At 38.9% G+C, this 20,331-nt stretch overlaps 2 protein-coding genes across 3 annotated transcripts in view; both read left to right on the top strand.

The window, feature by feature from the left end:
* Window positions 1-20,331, top strand: part of shn (zinc finger protein schnurri) — a 289,957-nt gene that overhangs the window by 34,621 nt on the left and 235,005 nt on the right. The gene's annotated exons all lie outside the window — the stretch shown is intronic.
* On the top strand, window positions 4,520-5,272 carry LOC149081155 (uncharacterized). The gene has a single exon (XM_089238302.1). The coding sequence runs from the start codon at window positions 4,520-4,522 to the stop codon at window positions 5,270-5,272; it is 753 nt and encodes a 250-aa protein (XP_089094428.1).

Genomic DNA, 20,331 nt, shown 5'->3' with positions numbered 1-20,331 from the left:
GAACTGTTCTGTGTGCAAAGTTTAGAACATTTTGTGATTACAGAGAACATATGAAAGAAGTGCATTCTGTTACGTAAACTTAACATAAAATTTCTGTTACGAGGATATAATACATCAAGAACAAATGAGTTTTCCTTCAAAAAAATTATAAACATGGATTTTTTTATAATTAAAAAAAAAATATATGGAACAAAAAAATAAATTTTATAAGTCATTTCAAACTCGCTATTCATGCGAAATCTGCGTTAAAACCCTTACTTTTTTAGTTTATTAATCACCTTTGCAATTTAAATATTGAAACAATTAAGTTTTATGTTTTTTCTATTTGTATTTTTTCTGCTTTAACAGGGGTTTGATCCTTAAAATTTCTTGGGCTGTGTACTATTGACAATAACTTGATATGATTTTTAAAAAAACAAAAAACAAGTAAGATTCATCCTGTTTTGATTCTATCATGTCAGACATAATATAAATAGAACATTTATTTATAAAAGCATGTTTATTTTGATTGGATACTGGTGATATGAATGAATCGCATTTAATCATACATTAAAAAAACGAAGATAGTAATGAGAAAAACAAAAAAACCTCAGTCGAGTTAGTGGGATTCGAACCCACAACCTTCGCAATGCGTGTCTTAGGCCGGTATTACACTATGAAAGTTCTTTGTCAAAGATCATTTATAAAATACGTTTGACAAAAAATTTCATAGTGTAATGGGCAACTTCGATAAAAGTCGCTCTTTATCAAGTTTTATTTTATCAAAGTTAGCCTCCTTGTCCTATATTTGAAAAAAGATTAATGCTGATGCTTTCTATACTGCAGTTTCAATTGCTGAAGTTTACGTATAGGCTATACTTTATGATTTCATAAAGAAATTAGAAAATGAGTTGTAAGGTAGTCAGTGGGAGTTACAAATATCTTAATGCCGTATATGTGAATATCAGCCTACAAAAACAGAAACAAATAGTTGGATGCTTATCCGTTATAACGAATTCAATTCAGTCCTAGTGAACCTGCAATGCAATACTAAAATAATGTTGAATATATCGTTATAACGAATGGTCATATTTATATATATGGGATACAAGGGGTCTCATATTTGCAAGTAATACGTCACCACTCGTGGTGGTGGTGGTGGGGGGGGGGGTTCGCGTTTGCTGACTTTAATGACAAGGTGGGGGGGGGAAGGAGTTAGAGTGATGATTGTTTGAGAAATAGAGGGGTAAGAAAATATGAAATTGGGTTATGGTATTTGGTTGGTATATATGAAATGGTATATTATTTCCGAAAGTAAAGTATTTATGTAAATTAGGCCCTATACTTCTGGTACTTGCAATCAGGTAGTGGAGGCCCTATAACATCACTCGGTCTGGGGCCGTGGCCACCACAAGGGCTGTGCTGACAAGGCTCCAGCCCTGGGGCCCAGGATGATTTTCATAATTTTTTTGTTTTTTCAACTATAAATTCATCATAAAGGGGAACGTGAAAGATCCCAGCCTAGGGGCCCTGCTTCAGGATGTGGAGGCCATGCCCGGGGCCTTATGATGCTCTAAAGTTTTACAGACATGGGTTATAGCAAGATTGGGGTTGGATGGGTCAATGAAGGTTACATGTCGTGGGTGACAATCTACGAGTCCGCAAATTTTAGGGGGCGGGGTTGTTTCCAAGTTTTTCTTTGGGGAGCCACACTGGTGGATCGATTTTTTTTTTCAATGGATTAAGTTCCATAAAATCGAAAGTTGTATTTCAAGAAAAAAGCCTGAATATCTCTCTGAAGCACTACCGTACTTTTGCGAGAATCTACGTCGGGTGTGTTTTGTCAACGCGATAGCTAGATGCCGATCTCTAGCTTTAGATAACGCTCTGATTCTGTTCATTCCCATATAACCACTCAAAGAAGGATCGACGTAACTACAGATTTGTGTCAGAGTTCCTCACTCTTCGTAAGCCAATGCGCCACAGTGTTGGTCGATTTTCAACTTTGAGCCCTGAAGGCTAGTCGATCTCACGTTAAAAAGTCGCGCCACTGAGAGCAACAGTCCTACAACAGTACAAATATTCAATCATTACGCTTCACTCACAATTTAAAATATCGATGGCAGCACTGGAAAATCAGACAACACTAGATAGGTACTCAGACTGTTAGGTACACTCCCACATTTCCGGCACAACTCAGTCGGTAGTAACTTGCCCATGACGATAGACCGGAGTTTTGCTAGGTTTGAAAGAAAGTCTTTGTAAACGTTAGAACCATTGAAATATTGATAACAATTCAATGGACCACTTACAGCCATGATTCCATGGCTCCCTTGTCTCAGTCAACGGCTCACCCACGGCTCTCTTAATACTTGAAGTACTACTTCAAATCACTGAACAGTTACACATCAACATAGATAGCTTGGCTCTGATAAAGGCTGATGACTCACCCATAGAAGCTGCGACTCACACTTTGAGAACAACTGACTTGCCGTACACGGGTATTAATATTTTATTCAAAAGCTATGTGAACATCTTTAATGTTTGTGACACATAAGTAAATAATTTTAATTTTTTAAAATTTTTAAGTCTGTTCGAGGACCACCTCTTCCATTATCGCGAATAGGTTGAGGACTCAGTTTTCTTCATTAAACTCAAATATTTACATTGTATCGGTTTTCACGAATATCGTATTTGTCGAATTTTTTTTCACGTGCCACTTCGCTATATCCGGGCTCGACTGACACATCACTGGATTTGTTGGTTCATATAGATGATACATTTATTTCATTATCATCTGAGATAGTTGACAGTAAACCAATATCAGGTGGGAAATCTTTTATCAAATATTGCCTCCTCATCAGGGGCGTAGCCAGAAATTTCGTTCGGGGAGGGGGACCACTTTCATTTTGGGGGGGGGGACCACAGTGACAGAACAATGGATTCGGCCATCTTTTTACCTTTTTTCGGTAATTTTCTCACATTTCGGGGGGGGGGGGACCAGACCCCCAAGTCCCCCCCCCCTCGCTACGCCCTTGCTCCTCGTCAATGTTTGATAAAAGAGTTATGCTGATGCACTTCCTATCCTGCACTGTGACGTATTAACTCTTCAAAAACCTGTTATTTCTACGCAGGGCCGGAACTAGATATTTTGTCACCCGGGGCAAGTCGGCATTTTGGCGCCCCTTGTAATGTAGAAGCAGTTAAAGGGTGAATTCGGCACCCCCTTCTGGTTCAGCGCCCGGGCACCCGACCCGCCTGCTCTCCCCCCCCCCCTATTTGCGGCCCTGTTGCTACGTTACCTTCTCCTCTCACTTGCCACTCCCTTCTCTGGGTACAAAAAAAGATTCTTTTCTGTGTGTATTTCTTGGATTAAAAAAAAAAAAAAAACTTGATTTTCTATCATATTTATTATTGAAAAAAACCCCGCAAGAATCTATAACTAGGCTGAGGCAATCGGGGCACTGTCCCAGGGCTCCGAGTCGAATGTGGCGTGAAGCCGAGGCGTACACAAAAATTTACACTTACTAGGGGTCTGTTAAATTACCCCATCCAATACAATCATCCACATAAGTTTCATGTTTTTTAAAACCGAGGCCATTACAGAGGTTGTAAATGATAAATTTCCTATAGCAAATGGTAAAACAATTTCTTCATCTATAACTACTACCAGCAACAGCACAAGACTAAGGCCGGGATTACACTATAAAAGTTTGATAGAAGTTCTTTTATAAAACTTCAAAAATGCAACCAATAGGCGGATCAGTTAAGTTCGCTCGAATGTAACAGATGTGTTTATTGGTTACATTTTTCAAGTTTTATGAAAGAATATTTATCAAAGTTTTATAGTGTAATACCAGCCTAACGAAGACTGACAAATGGACGAAAACTTTTGCAAAAACAATATAAAAACAAACACTTAAAAAATCACATATAAATCACATAAAATCACACATATAAATCTTTTATAAAGTGTAATGTGGTCCATTTCCTTTATAAAATAAATTAAAAAAAAAATTGAATACAAAATTTATAAAAGATCTTTGCCAAGTTTTATAAAAGAAAATTTATCAAACTTTTATAGTGTAACGCCGGCCTTACGCTCTAACCACTGTACTAATTGCGGTTATAAAACACCTGTAAAATTACACATATCTATCATTAAACGTCGCCAAGTATGTTGGCGTCAATCAACAATCGTGCCAAATAACCAAGATCATATCCTGCGATCAAGCTCTAGTGAAGATAAGAGGAAAAAACCTTCTCCACTCCCTATTTACTGACGTTATAAAATGCTGCTTTTTCATTGGTTGCTGGTTTTGGGTCTACCGCAGGCTGTAGACGCACGTTGGTTTTTCTGTTGTGGTTTTGGCACGTTGTTGCTCGCGTGTGTTATGTCCGTGCCATGCGTTTGTAGTGATTTCGTGGTTGGTTTTTGTTAATTAAAGTAAATTAAATAGATTATTCCATTGTCAATCACTACAACTGGTGACCTATATTGTGAAGAGAACAGACAACGAAAGAATTTAAGCAGATAAAAATGACAGATCAAAACGCAACTGGTTCCGCGGAAATCGCCCATGTTTCTGTAAAAGCTCCCCCGTTTTGGCGAGCAAATCCGGAGATCTGGTTTAGGCAGATGGAAAGTCAGTTTCTCTTGGCAGGAGTGACAGCCGAGGTGACAAAGTATCATCACATCGTATCTGCCCTGCAATCCGAGGAGCTGTCTGTTGTCGGGGACATTATCACCAGCCCACCCACCGCAACATCTTACCCAACGCTAAAACACCGTTTGTGCACGCAGTATGCGGACTCGGAGGAACAGCGGTTACGCGACCTAATTTCAGGGTTGCAACTGGGTGATCGGAAACCATCACGCCTTCTCCTGGAAATGCGAAGTAAAGCTTGGCAACGGGTGAGTGATGATATTTTGAAGTCTTTTTTCCTCCAGCGGCTGCCTACAAATGTTCAGCAAATATTAGCAATATCCAATGATAGCCTGGATAAATTGGCAGAAATGGCCGATGCCATACTTGCCGCCGCAGAAAGCTCCAATGCAGTTCATGCGGTGTCAACTGAAGCTTCACAAATGCAGACCATTCTAATGGATATTTCTTCCCGTTTGGAACGTCTTGAAACGCGTGCTCGATCCCAATCAATAAATCGCAGCGGATCTCGTCAGCGTTCCAGAAGTCGCGACAGAAACTACCAGCACTGTTGGTACCATTCGCGTTTCAAAGAAAAAGCAGTCAAATGTGTCCAGCCTTGTAGTTTCAACCTGCAGGGAAACTAGCTGGGCGTCACTCGATGCTCAGAGTGATGGCAAACTCGAGTGCTTCCGTCTCTATCTGTCCGGCCAATCATCCTCCATGAAGTTCCTCATTGATACAGGCGCGGATGTCTCTGTAATTCCTGCCACAACTGCAGAATCAAGTCGTCAGCCTGGAAATTTAATGTTGCAGCAATTTCACAACCCATCCTTGGGGCAGATTTCCTACGTCACTTTTGCCTGTCAGTTGATGTTCGACAAGGATGGATGTCTGGTTGATCCTTTAACACAACTTTGATCAAAAGGTCAAATCTCAACTGCACCACAAATTCAAGCAAAGTCCATGGATGGAAACTCAATCTTTCATCACCTGCTAGCAGAATTCCCAACACTAACAGAAGCTTCCGTGGGTCCTCGACAAGTTCAACACGATGTGCAACACTTCATCGAGACGAAGGGGCCACCGGTCTATGCGAAGCCAAGGCGATTACCTGCAGACAAGCTGAAGGCTGCTAAACAAGAATTTGAATATCTCGTGGCGCTTGGAATATGCAGACCATCAAAAAGCAGTTGGGCCTCATCACTTCACATGGTGAAGAAAAGCAATGGTGACTGGCGCCCATGTGGCGATTATCGAAAGCTCAATAGTGTAACGGTGCCAGGTATCCAGTCCCACACATTCAAGACTGTGTACAAATGTTGGAAGGCAAACAGATATTCTCCACGCTTGACTTAGCCAAGGCATTCCATCAAATTCCAGTAAAAGAGCAAGATATTCCAAAGACTGCTGTGACACCAACATTTGGACTTTTTAAGTTTGTATTCATGCCTTTCGGTCTATCAAACGTGGCTGCAACCTTTTAACGGTTTATACATTATGTTCTCAGAGGATTGAACTTTTGTATACCATATTTTGATGATGTCTTAGTGGACTCAGGACTCAGAAAGTGAAAGTCAGCATGTTGACCATCTGAAACAAGTTTTCCAGAGGTTTCAAAAATTTGGTGTTCTCGTCAACGCTTCCAAGTGCGTTCTTGGTCAAGCCTCTGTGAAATTCCTGGGTCACACTGTAGATGCAAAAGGCATTTTACCTGTTCCTGACAAAGTAAGCAATTATCAATTTTCCTAAACCAGATACCTTGAAGAAACTGCGTCAATTTCTGACCATCTATAGGCGTTTCATTCCTCATGCCACACAGTCACAAGTAGTGCTCAATAGTTAATTGAAGGGTGCCACAAAGAATGATAGAAGACCTATAGAGTGGTCAGACGAGGCCACCAAAGCATTCCAAAAGTGTAAGGATGACCTGGCTGAAGCAACCACATTATACCATCAGTCACCTACAGCTGCTGTAACTATTGTGGTTGATGCATCTGACACCGCTGTGGGAGCTGTGCTTCAGCAACAGGTAGGAAAAGATTGGCAACCATCAGCATTTCACTCCAAGACTTTATCTCCAGCCCAGCGAAAGTACAGTGCATATGATAGAGAGCTGTTGGCAGCGTACATGGCAATCAAATATTTCCGTCATATGGTGGAAGGCCGCTGTTTCATGCTTTTTTCTGATCACCGGCCACTTTCCTATGCATTTATGCAAAAAGAAGACAAGTGCTCTCCACGCCAACTGAGACACTTGGACTACATTAGCCAATTTACTATGGACATCAGATATCTGAAGGGCACAGATAATGTAGTGGCTGATGCACTATCAAGAGTACACATATCATTGATTAATACACCATCAATGTTCGACTTTAAGGAAATGCACAACAGCAAGCAAAAGATGAGGAACTGCAACAGTTGATATCTGGCGTCATTCCATCCTCTTTGACATTTCAAGCCATCCCAGTGGGCGGCCCTCCATTAGATCTTTTTTGTGACACATCTATCATCCATATTTATCCAGTCGTCCCACGCAACTTTCGTCGACCGATATTTGAAAAGCTGCACGGTCTCTCTCATCCTGGTGTTAAAGCCTCAACCAAGCTGGTACAACAACGGTATGTGTGGCCCTCGTTAAGAAGTGATAATTTTTCTTGGGCTCGCAAATGCATCAATTGCCAGAGGTCAAAAGTCTCCAGACACACCAAGAGCAAGCCAGGCATTTTTCAGCCATGTAGTTTCAGGTTTGAGCATGTACATATTGACCTGGTAGGACCGCTTCCTCCCTCCGAAGGGTTCCGGTACTGTCTCACTATGATCGACCGTTTTTCTAAATGGCCAGAAGCTGTACCTATGGTGGACAGTTCCGCCTACACGGTGGCAGAAGTTTCTTACGCCAGCTGGGTTGCTCGTTTTGGCCCTCCTCTTCGGTTGACATCAGACCAAGGTGTCCAGTTCGAATCATCACTCTTCTCTGCTCTGATCCCCTGGCTTGGTACTATCCGTCATTGCACATCTCCTTATCACCCAGCTGCTAATGGGCAGGTGGAAAGATTTCACAGGCAACTAAAATCTGCAATCATGGCCCATGCTACAACAAGTTGGAGTAAAATTCTCCCTTCCATTCTGCTAGGCTGCCGTGCTGCTTGGAAAGAAGATATCCAGACTATTGCAGCAGAAATGCTATATGAGGTTCCGATTCTACTGCCAGGAGAATTTTTGACGCCTCTCAGTGTCAGTCCAGATCCAGCGACTTTCATTGGTAGGTTGCGACAAACTGTGCAGAACTTGTGTCCTACTTCAAATCAGGCGCATGGATCAACAACAATCTTCGTCAGCAAAGACCTAAAGACATGCTCACATGTCTTCTTGTGAACTGATGCTCTTCTTCGAAGCCTTCAGCCTCCATATACTGGTCCACATCAAGTTGTCTCTCATGGGGATAAAGTTTTCAAAATTATTGTACGAGGTCGTACCGTGACAGTGAATATTGATCGTGTCAAGCCTGCATATGTGTTGAAAGACACTGATCTGCCACCCTCTACCTCATCTCGAACAACTACCTCATCTCAAACAGCTGACTGTACTCCTGCCAAAGACTTGTCAAGTGATTCCAATGTGAAATCTCAGGTGGTGACTAGATCTGGGTGCAAAGTAAAATTTAACTTGAAGTATCAAAATTGATACACTTTGTGTAGCAATCATCTCGCTGCGCTGGCGGGGGGCTACTGTCAGTCCCGTCTTAACGCATGGGCCCACCCGGGCACGGCCCGGGGGCCTCAAGAGAAGAGGGGCCTCACAAAAATGAGATTCAGCTGAAATTTTCTAAAATTCACCTGGTAGGGCCTCAGAAAAGCCACTTGGCCCGGGGGCCCATGACGCTCTTAAGACGGCCCTGGCTACTGTAGGGACTATCCTGTAAATATGTTAGAGAAGTCAAGGCCGTCTGGATGTAATATTTTTCCTCGTGTTGGAGAAAAGTCAATGCCGTTGATGTGACGTTTGTTTTTCTGTTGTGGTTTTGGCACATTGTTGCTCGCGTGTGTTATGTCCGTGCCATGCGTTTGTAGTGATTTCGTGGTTTGTTTTTGTTAATTAAAGTAAATTAAATAGATTATTTCATTGTCAATCACTACAAATGCTTTGAGTATGAAGTGCTGCCAGTTTTACTTTGATTGAAAACACTCTTTAAAAAAACTGGATTTATACAACCTGAGCTAAGAAATTTTTAGGTGAGAATGATGAATGAGTTCAATTAGTGTATTAGCAGATGCTACTCAAGAATTTTTAATATAGATTAAAATTTTGGGCATATCAGAAAATTCAATATATATATATATATATATATATATATTTTTTTTTTTTCTCAGTAATTATAATCCAAAATATAAAATACTTACATAACATTAAATGTGTTAGTGTTGTATTGTATCTAAATAAAATTAAATATGTTTTTCCTTCCTTAAAAAATCAACATCTCAAAAAATAAATATCTTCACAACATCCAGATTTCTGTATATCTTGCATTAACAAGTGAAGAGTGACATCATGTCATATATCAATTAATAATTTATCACATAAACTATAATCATGAAGATGGTCTTATGTTTGCAATCTCTCAAAACAAAAACTTGATCAGAAAAACTGGATGACCATATTTTCTGTATTTTATCTTGAAAAAAATTACTTTTTCTTGTCATTTCAATAAAAATAAGCATTTGGTGGAATTTGTTAGAGAAATGTTAAAATATTTTTGAATTGGCAATATCTCAACATAAATTATTCACTGATAGAATGCCTCAATTTTGGAAATATGGTTGCATTACATCAGTGCCGACAGGGATGCTGGGAACATATGTGCTCGAGCAACAAGATCACCCGAATGGTATTGCTGAGCAACACCATTCAAATTCAGCCAATAGATAATTTCTAATTTAAAGTGCCCTTCCAAATATGACAGAATTTTTTTTTTAAATTCTAAATATGAATCCTAATTTATTTGGCATTAGTTTTGTCCCGAAAGGCAAAAGTGAAAAACTAACAAAAGGGTTAACCTGCTACTTTTGGCTGATATACTGGCCTGTAAAATGACAAGTTTCTCAATACAGATCTACTCAACATTTCTATTCAAAAATGGCCAGTGTGTACTTGTCTCCTTTATAACCAGTGGGTTTTTCTGAGCAAGGACGACACCCTTTTTCGCATTGTAGTTATGTACCTTCTTTCCATTTCCTGGAATCCCCTTCCCCCACACCTGCCCCTAATGTGTCTTTGCGATGCGTTTCTGAAATTCTTTTTGAAGCAGAGTGTTTTTATTTGTTGAAACTAGAGCCAGACAAAGCCTGACATTGCCTTCTAGTCATGGCAATCTTCCAGTCAAGCGGCAGCCAGAATTGCCCCTGTCCAACAGTTCAACCTGCAGTAATTCTAAACACAAATTGGGCTGTACACGAAAGAACCAGATTGTAGGTAAGAGGCGTGAATGCTCTTCCTAAGAAAAATATAATAAGAGAAAAAACAAAAATTGATGTACTCTGAACACACATATGGCTTCACTTTTATTACTCATCCGTCATTGAGAACTCCAGAAATGTCACCACAAAAGACTGTTCTCCAAAACTAGACAATTAAAAAGAAAGACTGGATAGACCTCGCTCCAGGCCAGTCTTCCAAAAACCTTTTATTCCACCAGCCTTCGAATTCGGTGGTGATCATTTAATGAAAAAAAAACTGCAGTTCAGAAATTGCTTGTTGTTAAACCCATGTTCCCACATGTTCGATAAATTTCTGGCTTCCTGGTGATTCCCCCCCCCCCCCCAAATTTTTTCTGTTCAATGCCAAGCAGTTAGAAAAAACGATCATATTTTTACTTGCCTTTGCTTAAGATACTCACGTTTTCACAACCATATGATATATACATATTCACCATCGGTGTTTATTATTGGTAATTGACTATTATGGGAAGTTCTCCTGCAGAGCAGAAAAGAGAAATAATTACAATTTTTTTCTCAAAGAAATTGCATATCATTGTTGATGATGGAGCAGATTTTATACCTCATGTGAGTTGACTTTTATCTAAACTACTTTCTCTATTTCTCTATTGTATTATTACCTTTGTAATAGATAGGGCTTATACCAACAATATTTTTTTGTGAGAAACCTCATTTAACATACTCGGCAGGGTTCGCACATCCTTACAAACTCCTTAAAAACTCCTAACTTTTCATTTCCCTCTGGAAGGGCCCTTATAACTCCTTACTTTTTGCAGCCAAGCCTGAAAAAGTCCTTTTTTTTTCTCTCTGAAGGGATCTTTCTTAGAATAGGCATTCCCCATGGGTGATGAATAGCATTGCCTAGAAAAATAAGAGGAAGCTTCCCCCGAATATAAAGAGGAAGAAAAGAAAAAAAAACGGTCTCTCCCTTTGTAATAGGAAATGTGAAAGCAGGGGGATGGGATTGGAACATCCAGTGGTTGTGCATACCTGCCAACTGTTACAATTTTGTCGTATTTAGTAAATTAATACGATTATACGCTTTTGCTTCTAAAAATATGATTTTTTACCGAATCGCTAGTTTTGACGTGTTTTCCTGCCTATGTCGCAAACTGGTCAGCATTGGAAATCGATGGTCCGTAAAACGACATCACTCCGCTGAACCAGTAGGTGAAAATTCCCCCATGTCCAGTGGTGAGAAAGTTTTTTTAAGCTTTTACTTATGCGGTGAAACGAAGTCTTGAACCTCCTATATTACGCAGTATACTGAGTGCAGACCTCGCAGCTTTCCTATTTTTCCTACTTTCGCCGCAATCGTCTTTTTTTTTACTGCAATTCTCTCCTACTATTCCTATTTTATCCCTCCTTCCCATTTGCTTACAGCCAATATCTCTACGAAAATTCTGAGAAACCGCAAAATGTCACTGCTTTCCGCAGTTTTTTTGACGTGTTTTATTCACATTACAACTCGCTACTGAAAAAGAAGAAAGGAAAAAAAATTTCAGTTCCACTGGAGTAAGGGACGACGACAAGCGTATCTTTTCGCTGCCGTGCCTTAAAGTGCTAAAAACTGAAGTCCAGTGGGGAAGGCGAATCTGTTTCGCAGATTGGTTGCCATAAATAAAAAGGCAAAAAAAAAAGGAACAGGCTCTATCCACACTCAAGAGATTCTATGAGAGACAATGGGTTTATCTCTCCTGGGATCCCGTAACGAGCTTTCATCCCTGAAGCCAGGTTTTCCTAGGAGTAGGCTTTTTGCACCGCGTGAACCTAACTGGATCATTTCGTGTCGGCAGAAATGAGTTACATAATGACGTTACGCATTTCCATCTTCCAAGCGTGGTGCATCGGCTTAGGGCGGCTATATAGTATATGATCCTGGCATCATATACTCTATCGGCTGCATGCTCCGGTTTAAAGGGAGGAGACACAACTCGAAAATGAAGGGAAGATCGCTGAAACGCTTGGCACACGACGCTTAACTCCTCCAGAAGCAGTCTGCCAATCACGTCCGACGTAAAGTGCTGTCGTGAGCTGTATTGCGCTCTGTAGGAAACAATCGTACTACTTTTCATATTGATGAATAGACAGCGTGTCGTGCTGGGTGATTCACGTTGCTCGCGGCATAGGAAACCTGCTAGTAAAACCCGGCTTTTAAAAGTGACAGCCCGAGCCACGTCTGGTTTTACAGGGCGGGGGGGAGGGGGAAGCTGATCAGCCGCTATAGCTAAACCCACTTTTTTTAACCTTCAGAAAATAACTTTCGGGTATCTTTATGTTAGGGGTCATTCAAGTTATTACATCAGAATGGATGGGGGATTTTCGATTTGCTGACTTGATGACGTGGAAGGGGGAGGGTTAGATGATTCTTACGTCATCAACCACCCTTTATAAAAAATATGAAATGTTCTTAATGGCGTCTTACTCTGTGCGCGAAAAACGAGTAAAACTTTTCACAGTTTGTGGACGCCTGAATTAACATTCTCCCTATTGAGTCCCCTACAGAGCCACTCTAGTGATCTTCAAATACTTAGCGGATCCAAATGCTCTGGAGCTGTGCCGCGCGTCATGTAAGTGATCCGTGATTATGCCGCAGATCACAGGGAATGTGCTGCGGATAACTTGAGTGATGTATAACCGCACTGGTGGCAGGACCAATGCTCTAAAACTTTGTCACATGTCACTCAAGGGATCGCTTAATGTGCCACAGATCACTTAAATGGTCTGGAATTGTGCCACGAGTCACTTAAGCGATCTGTAAATGTGTCACTTGGTTCATTGTTACAAAATAGATTTAGGGACATGCCACATCATAACGCCAGGGCCACATTTGGTCCGCACAGGCCGAATGTTTACCGCGGGTCAAGGGTTACCAAGGGGTTAGAGAGGTAGGGTCGCAATGAATTTCTTGAGCAATTTTAGGTTCTTAGCCTTCAAATAGCATTGATATTAACAAAAATTGATTATAATAACATGTAAAGATATTTTGTTTCGAAATTGTAAAAAATATTTTTACAATTCTTTTAAAAAATATTTTGTTGATTAAAAAAATAAATGTTTGATCATCTGGGGGGAAGCCCTCAATTCAGATTCCACCAATAAGCGTAGGAAGAAGGGGGCAGAGCGCTGACAGGGGGGGGGTGAGAGTTTTGCTGACTTTTTCTGACAAGAGGGGTGAGTCAAAAATTGCTGAAAATTTGCTGACGTAATACTTGAACAGCCCCTTATTTTAAAGCATACATGTGCTCAACACATGGCCTAAATGTGGCCTGCCTCAAGTGGCTCGTGGCAAATTCTTACTTCAATTGAGCGGCCCGCGGCACATTCCCAGATTGTTTGAGTGAGAGATTTCCGGGGGGGGGGGGGCTTTCTTTCTTTCAAACCAAGCACAACTCAGGTCTATTACCATCTATGGGCAATTTACTATCTAGGAAGTTGTGCTGGAAGTGTGTGTGTACCCCTAGAGTTGTTGCAAATATAAATAATTTTGTAAGAAAAATCTTTGTCTGCTGTGGTTTTTATTTTGAATAATTGGAGGGGGAATGAATATCACTTTTAGAATTTTTATAATTTATGTGATGCTGTTACGAGTTATATTTTTGACTAATACTTGAAGGTTTTAGAACACTTTGGTGACGGCAGAAAGCATGTATGTGGATTGATTATTTTATGAATTCTTATGATGCTGGGTAACAAATCAAAACTTGTAATTTTTGAACCACTTCTACATCTATATTTTTGAGAAGAGGGAAAGTTTGTTTGTAAATTAAAAATAAATTTGCATATGTGCCCCGCCCCTTTTTTTGCTGTAAAACTTGTAAGTTATGAAGTTTGCCATGACTCCTTAAAAACTGCTTGAAACTCCTTAAAAAGTCCTTAAAAACTCCTTACTTTTCATTTTGAAAATTTTGTATGAACCCTGCTCGGTTCTCTTTTCCATGATATTTTTTCAAATCTTGTTTGGAAATGTCCAGTCTCAGTATAATGGTAATCCCTCGACAGCAGTGGTTCTTAACTGCAGGTGTGGGAGAGTATTTTTAGAGGTGGGAGATAGAAAAAAAATCACAACATGTTGACTGATTATTCAGGAATATTGAAATGATAAAAATTGAATTTTTCGATTTTTAAAAAAACAGGAGTGAAACACATTTTCACACCTTACCTTTTAAATTTCCGTTCTAGAAATGTATCTAGATACATAAAATTTGCTATGCATAAGATTCCTTTTTTGATTAGTGTTCATATTTGATTTCCATTTTCATTGAGAAAAAACACCATTTATACCCAAAATATGTTGTTTTATTTACATTATTGTATCTCGTTATTAGCATGCTGCGTTTTGATTTAATACTGTCATGAGCGTAAATCAGGAAATCGTGCCCCCCCCCCCTCCCAAGGGTAGGGCTGACAAAGTCCTGCCCTAAGGCTCGAGACAATAACCACCATTTTTTGTTTTTTCATGCTATGAATTCACTATAGAAGGGCCCTTGAAAAGCCTGGCTTGGGGGGCCTCCCTAAGAACTCCAACCTTGGGGGCCTGCCACAGGATGTGGTCCATGTAGGAAATACGTCAGAAAGTTCAAGTGCCAAACAAACATATACCATAAACATATAACTGCCTTTATCACATCAACCATTCATCACAGAGGAATGGTTTAAATTTTCTAAAAATTCTCAAAATATTCAAAAATCAGTCTACCAGTTTTGAGAGGGAAAATACTATGCCACGAAATAAAAAATCTAAATTTTATACGAACGCCCCGTTTTAAAAATCCCAATTAGAAAGTTGTTGCTCTCTCTACTGAGGCCGACAAAAAAATTACAATATTTCGGCAATATTCGCTGAGACATTTGAATTCATAAGTCGCATTGCACTAGGGGTGCGGGATGGGAAAAAAGGGTAAGAGCACTCGTGCTCTTCAGTGATATATTTTTTGGGTCGGCAGAGAGAACAAAAAGCTCATGTGAGTAAATATGATAAATCGTGAATTAATTACTTTAACTGAACATAACTATGGTCCAGGGGATGCTGAATTCGAATTGTAATTTTGGTTTTGTTTGTTGATACGTGTGATACAAGCCAACATTACAAGACCGATAATGATACAAATACAACGCCACAACAGGCAAAATGCCCAACGAGGTGGCTGAGAAATGAATCATCTGGTGGTGATATGAATCATATTTTCCTTCTTCATATTTATTTTAATTTAATTTTTATTGCTAAATATGTGTTGCACACGTATCGTGTACGAATAAAAATGATTAATTGTGTTGTTTAATGAAGAAAAGAAAGGTTATAAATTTTCTCATATTTAGCAGACATTCCAACTTTATTTGGGAATTATGCATAATCACCGGTAAAATCGATGAATGCAGTGAAATTTAATTAAACTTTCTTTATCGAGACGATTGGTGATTATGCAACACAACCTGTGCATCACTTTAACAGTAACATACTTATTTTAACATTGAAATGTTTTGGAATCATTTGCGACAGAAGCCAAAGGTCCCATGGGTTCGAATTCAGGCATAGAACGTCAGAAGCAAGTTCTTTACCTACCTTCGACCACTGATGGATGGAGCCTTTATTTCCCACCCAGCTCCACTGGTTGGAAATTGCCGTATGGTGATATGACCGGAGTTGGTGTGTGGTAAAGTAGTGTAAAGTAGATGCCTAAGGTCGTATAAATGTGAAAGTCGTATAAACAAGGTTCCATTGCATATCGCACCTCCCGATTAGCGGACAAATTTTTTTTCTTGTGGGTGTCCGTTATCGAGAGATTCTACCGTATTAAGCTATACAGTCGAATCCTGTTATAACGAACTCCAAGAGACCGGAGAAATCACTTCACTATAATGAAATTTTGTTATAAAAGAATTCCAGGTATTTGCATTGTCTCTATGTAAACTCATCTGGGGGATTAGAAAAGTGTTCATTAAAACGGTATTTTCGCTATAATGGTATTCGTTAAAACGATATTTTCGATTTGCTATACCAGTGGTTTTTAAATTGTGTGCTGTGGTACCATAAACTTCTATCCATTCAGTAATTCAATGGTATGATTTATTAAAATATTTCTTATGATAAACTGCACATCAGTATTCTTAAATATTTTCACATTTGTGGACTGGTGAAAATGTGTGAAAAATTTCTCAGACCAAAAAAAAAAATCTGAGGGAAAGAATGAATCCAAACTGACCTTGTGATGGATAACGTAGAAATAAAACCCAATATTCAGTTTAACTTCCTCTCTCTACTCTTTGTCTCATTTCTTGATTAACATTGTTATATAGATTTTTCCATGGTTGATTGAACATAGACACTTCTAGTATCTTAGCCAAACCATCCTACATCTTTCAATGGCTCGACCATTTCCTTAAAATAAAACCTATTTTTGCTTCCACTGCTGCTTTAAATACAGCTTCTTTCCTGATACCATTGGTGAATGGAGCAAACTCCCTAGATGTATTGTCGAATTCCCCACTATCACTAGGTTTTTGTCTAATATCAAACAATATCTTTGCCATTTTCAATCGCATCCTCTTGTATAAGCCCCAGGACCAACAATATTGCATAAATAAATATTGACAAATTTAGAGTCAAGGAACAAGAATTTTTGATTGGCATGGCATCTGTTTTTTTCTTAGTAAAACAGAAAAGTTTATATACCATGACTGGGTGGCCAAAAAAGAAAATGTTGCAGTATATTGCATACCTCGAAGGAAGTATTATAGTTTTTCTATAAGGCTGGACTTCGGGCTGAAAAAAAATTATCAAAATTTTTTTTGGCACAAACGGCACTGTGAACTGAAAATGTAGGGGTGTGCGGCAGGTGCAATTGCACTGTGACCCGTGATTTAGGAACCCCTGCACTTACTGTAACACAGTAAGAAGTGCTTACTGTAACATATTAAGAAGTGAAAAATATTTACATGCATCAAATATATGTATATTTTCGTAGTAAACAAGGTGTCTGAGCTTTAATTGATTTAATTCTGGAATTTTCATCAATTCTGGAATCATTTCTCTCATTAATTCTGAGAATTTCCATCACAAATATAGGAATTTTTCCTAATTAATTCTGAATTTTCATGAATTCTGAGGGGTTTTTTTCCCATCACTTTCTGAATTTCGATTCCGGGGTTTTCCCCAATTAGTTCTGAATTTCCAATCCTGTTATTTTTTTCTTTGGATGCTCGACCCCCCCCCCCCACAAAATAAATAAAATTGGGGCTAAGGAGCCCCAAAATTATTTTCAAACCAGGATTTGCTTTTGATAAAAGCAGCCAGGTGTATAGCAGTGCATTTACTGAACTTTTTGGGCCTTGTGACTCATTTTTCCCATATCTGTTAGTTTGCTTGCTTTCCCTCCTCCCCCCATAACAAGTAGTTTCATAGGTGTAGGGCGGCATTTCTCACACTTTTTCCACCCACACCTCCTTTGTCATTGTTTATCAGCGAATCAGTAGAATAGTCTAAAAAGGACCACTTCAAAGTCTTTAATGGGGACACATCAATAAACCAACTTGTCGCGGCACCACAGAAAGCTTTGACACACACTTTGAGAACAACTAGCGGGGGGGGGGGGGTAGCTTCAGCGGGATTGTAACTAAGAGTTTTGCCACCCCAACAACTTTAAAATTCAAAATTTTACAACGGTTGACTTTCTTCCCACTTAAAACTCACACCTGTAGTTCTACAAGTAGTTTCGGCCCAGTTTTCAGTGTCATCCTTATGCATGACCCACCTTGGCACAGCTCGGGGACCTCGGGTGCATAAGAGAGCCTCATTGTTAGATCAGGTACAAAGATTTCCAAGATGTATGTAAACTGTAAGTCGGTAGGTCCGGTCTCAGAGATGAAAATGTCTCATGATGCTCTTGAGAGGCCTTAGGTATCTCAATATATTCTGGTACTACTAAAATTGGGCTTTACCCTCATAGATAGCCAAGTACATAACAATAATAAATTAGAAATTCAAAATGAATGTAACGATTGAATTCATTTTTACAGTACATTCAAATGATCCACAATATTATTCTGAGGTGATGGTTTTCAATTTAAATTTCGGAGGACGTTTCAAATCCAATGAATATACAATTTGAATTGATAGGAAAAGTTCTAAAATGTGCACTGTAAATATTCGATTCAGATTACATATTTCAGCATGATGGTTTATAAAACAGCGGTTCTCAACCGGTGATCCACGGCCACTCAAAAAAATTAAATAAATCATTAAATTTGATTTTAAAAAAAGAGAGGCCCACAGGATTCCGCCATAGAAATTACAACAAAATTTCCAGTACTCGGGATCACGTGACACTTTCAAAGTCGTTGACTCGACTCTTGGGAGCTCTCTGCGTGGGGCACCCACTAAGTTTTTCCCGCATATTCCAGGGTTGTTATGAAATTTTTCTATTCAGAATTTTGTAAATTTCCACAATTTTCACAATAAGAGTTGAAAAATTTAGGTTGTCTGCTTGAAAAGTAATGTATAAGACCCAAGTCCAAACATCTTTTAAGAGACAAATGCTTGCAACAAAGGTGAACTCAGATACTGCCTCTAAAAAAGGCTGGGGGATTTAGTGTATTTAAAAAAAAAAAAAAAATTCAACCTGAATTTTGAGAAGTATTTTCACCCCCTAAGATGTCCCCCCGATCAGGTGTGAATCTAGAACTTTTGTCAGGAGGGTACGCCCCTCCCTGTGAAAATTCATAGTTCCATATATGGATTTTTTTCCTCCCGTTATGTAAACTTTTTACTTTACATCCTTAAATTTTGCAATTTTAAGTATTTAAAGGGATTGCCCCCCCCCTCCCCCATGTAATTCTTGTTATTGAACATCATTCAAGTTGGGGGGGAGACAAGAAGTTATTTACTTAGTTAAGGAGGCACAGGACTGTTGAAGGACCAGAAAAATCGATTTATGTATTTATTTTTTTAAATGATGCAGAACATAACGAACATTTCGATATCTCAATTTTGTGTCTACGAGCAGTAGAAGTCGAGATATGAATGAAATGTTCCATGTGTGAATATTAAAAGCCCTCAGTTTAAAGCAGGGCTGTTTGGTTTAAACCATGTTGGTTTTCTTCAAAAAATCAAATAAAAGTTGACTAAATATAATTTTTTTCCGTGAAAAATATCATATTGGTTCATTATTAGCCAAAATGTTTCATTTTTACCCCATTTTATATCCTTGGGGTACATTCTGATGGTATATCTAAATGACATAAAATTTTATAAGTGGTTTTTTTTCAAAAAAGTCTCATAAAAGTGGCCAGAAAATATATATATTTTTTCATATGAAGTATCTTAGTTATTTAAAGTTGTATACAGAAGCCAAAATTTCTCATTCTTACTGTATTTTCTAACCTTTGGCTATATTCTGATGCTCTATCTTTAGCAAATTCATGAATAAGGATTGCATCCCACATCTAAATGTAGTGGTGTATTATCTCACAGGGTTTCTTTTTCTATTCACAAAGAAGCAGCAACAGTAGTGACACCATCATGATAGGGGCAGGTGGTCCTATAATCCAATAAAGACACCAGCTGTCCTTAAAGGACAAAGACCAGTGTACTAGTAGTTACATTACCTCACATACATTTTCATTTTCTTTCCCATAAGAAGGAGCACATCTCCTACTGTATATCTCCCAGTCTTATATAATATAATAATATTATAATATTATAATATATATTCAATAATATTATAATACTAGCTATAATACCCGGCGCTGCCCGGGTTTTCTTCAATGAGGCTTTTTTGGATCACGTGATATCTCCCTCTCTTTTTCTTGAGGGACATACAAACCGTGACCGTGTCCAAGTTAACCAATATGGCGACCTGCACGATTCATGAAATAAACAAATCTAGATTTACACAGAAACGTAGAAATGAATTTTTTTCCCCCTATTTTTAAGGGGCGCTAGGTATTTCGACCCCCCCCCCCCTTAACTTCAAGTTATCCATCTGTCTGTTCAGCTTCCAAAAATCCTTAGTTAAAGATGTGGAATTTCTTCGATGCACTTTTCACGGGCTCATAACTAATTTTAAAATATCCTAACCCACATGAATTTATGCAAATAAATATCAAAAGAGACAATATGCAGACATTAATTTTCATACTTGAGAAGATATAAATGAAATCAATGATATTGCTCGAATATCCAACTCAAAAGTATAGGTTTGGCTAATTAC

The sequence above is a fragment of the Pholcus phalangioides genome, unplaced genomic scaffold (genome assembly GCF_987345545.1).
Source record: "Pholcus phalangioides strain wild (caught in Gottingen) unplaced genomic scaffold, Ppha-v1.0 ptg000010l_1, whole genome shotgun sequence".
Classification (NCBI taxonomy): Eukaryota; Metazoa; Arthropoda; class Arachnida; order Araneae; family Pholcidae; genus Pholcus; species Pholcus phalangioides.
This window is presented reverse-complemented; position numbering and strand designations above follow the sequence as displayed.

Excerpts from the sequence above, each read along its gene's own strand:
- LOC149081155 (XM_089238302.1), top strand. The coding sequence starts at position 4,520 with ATGACAGATCAAAACGCAACTGGTTCCGCGGAAATCGCCCATGTTTCT.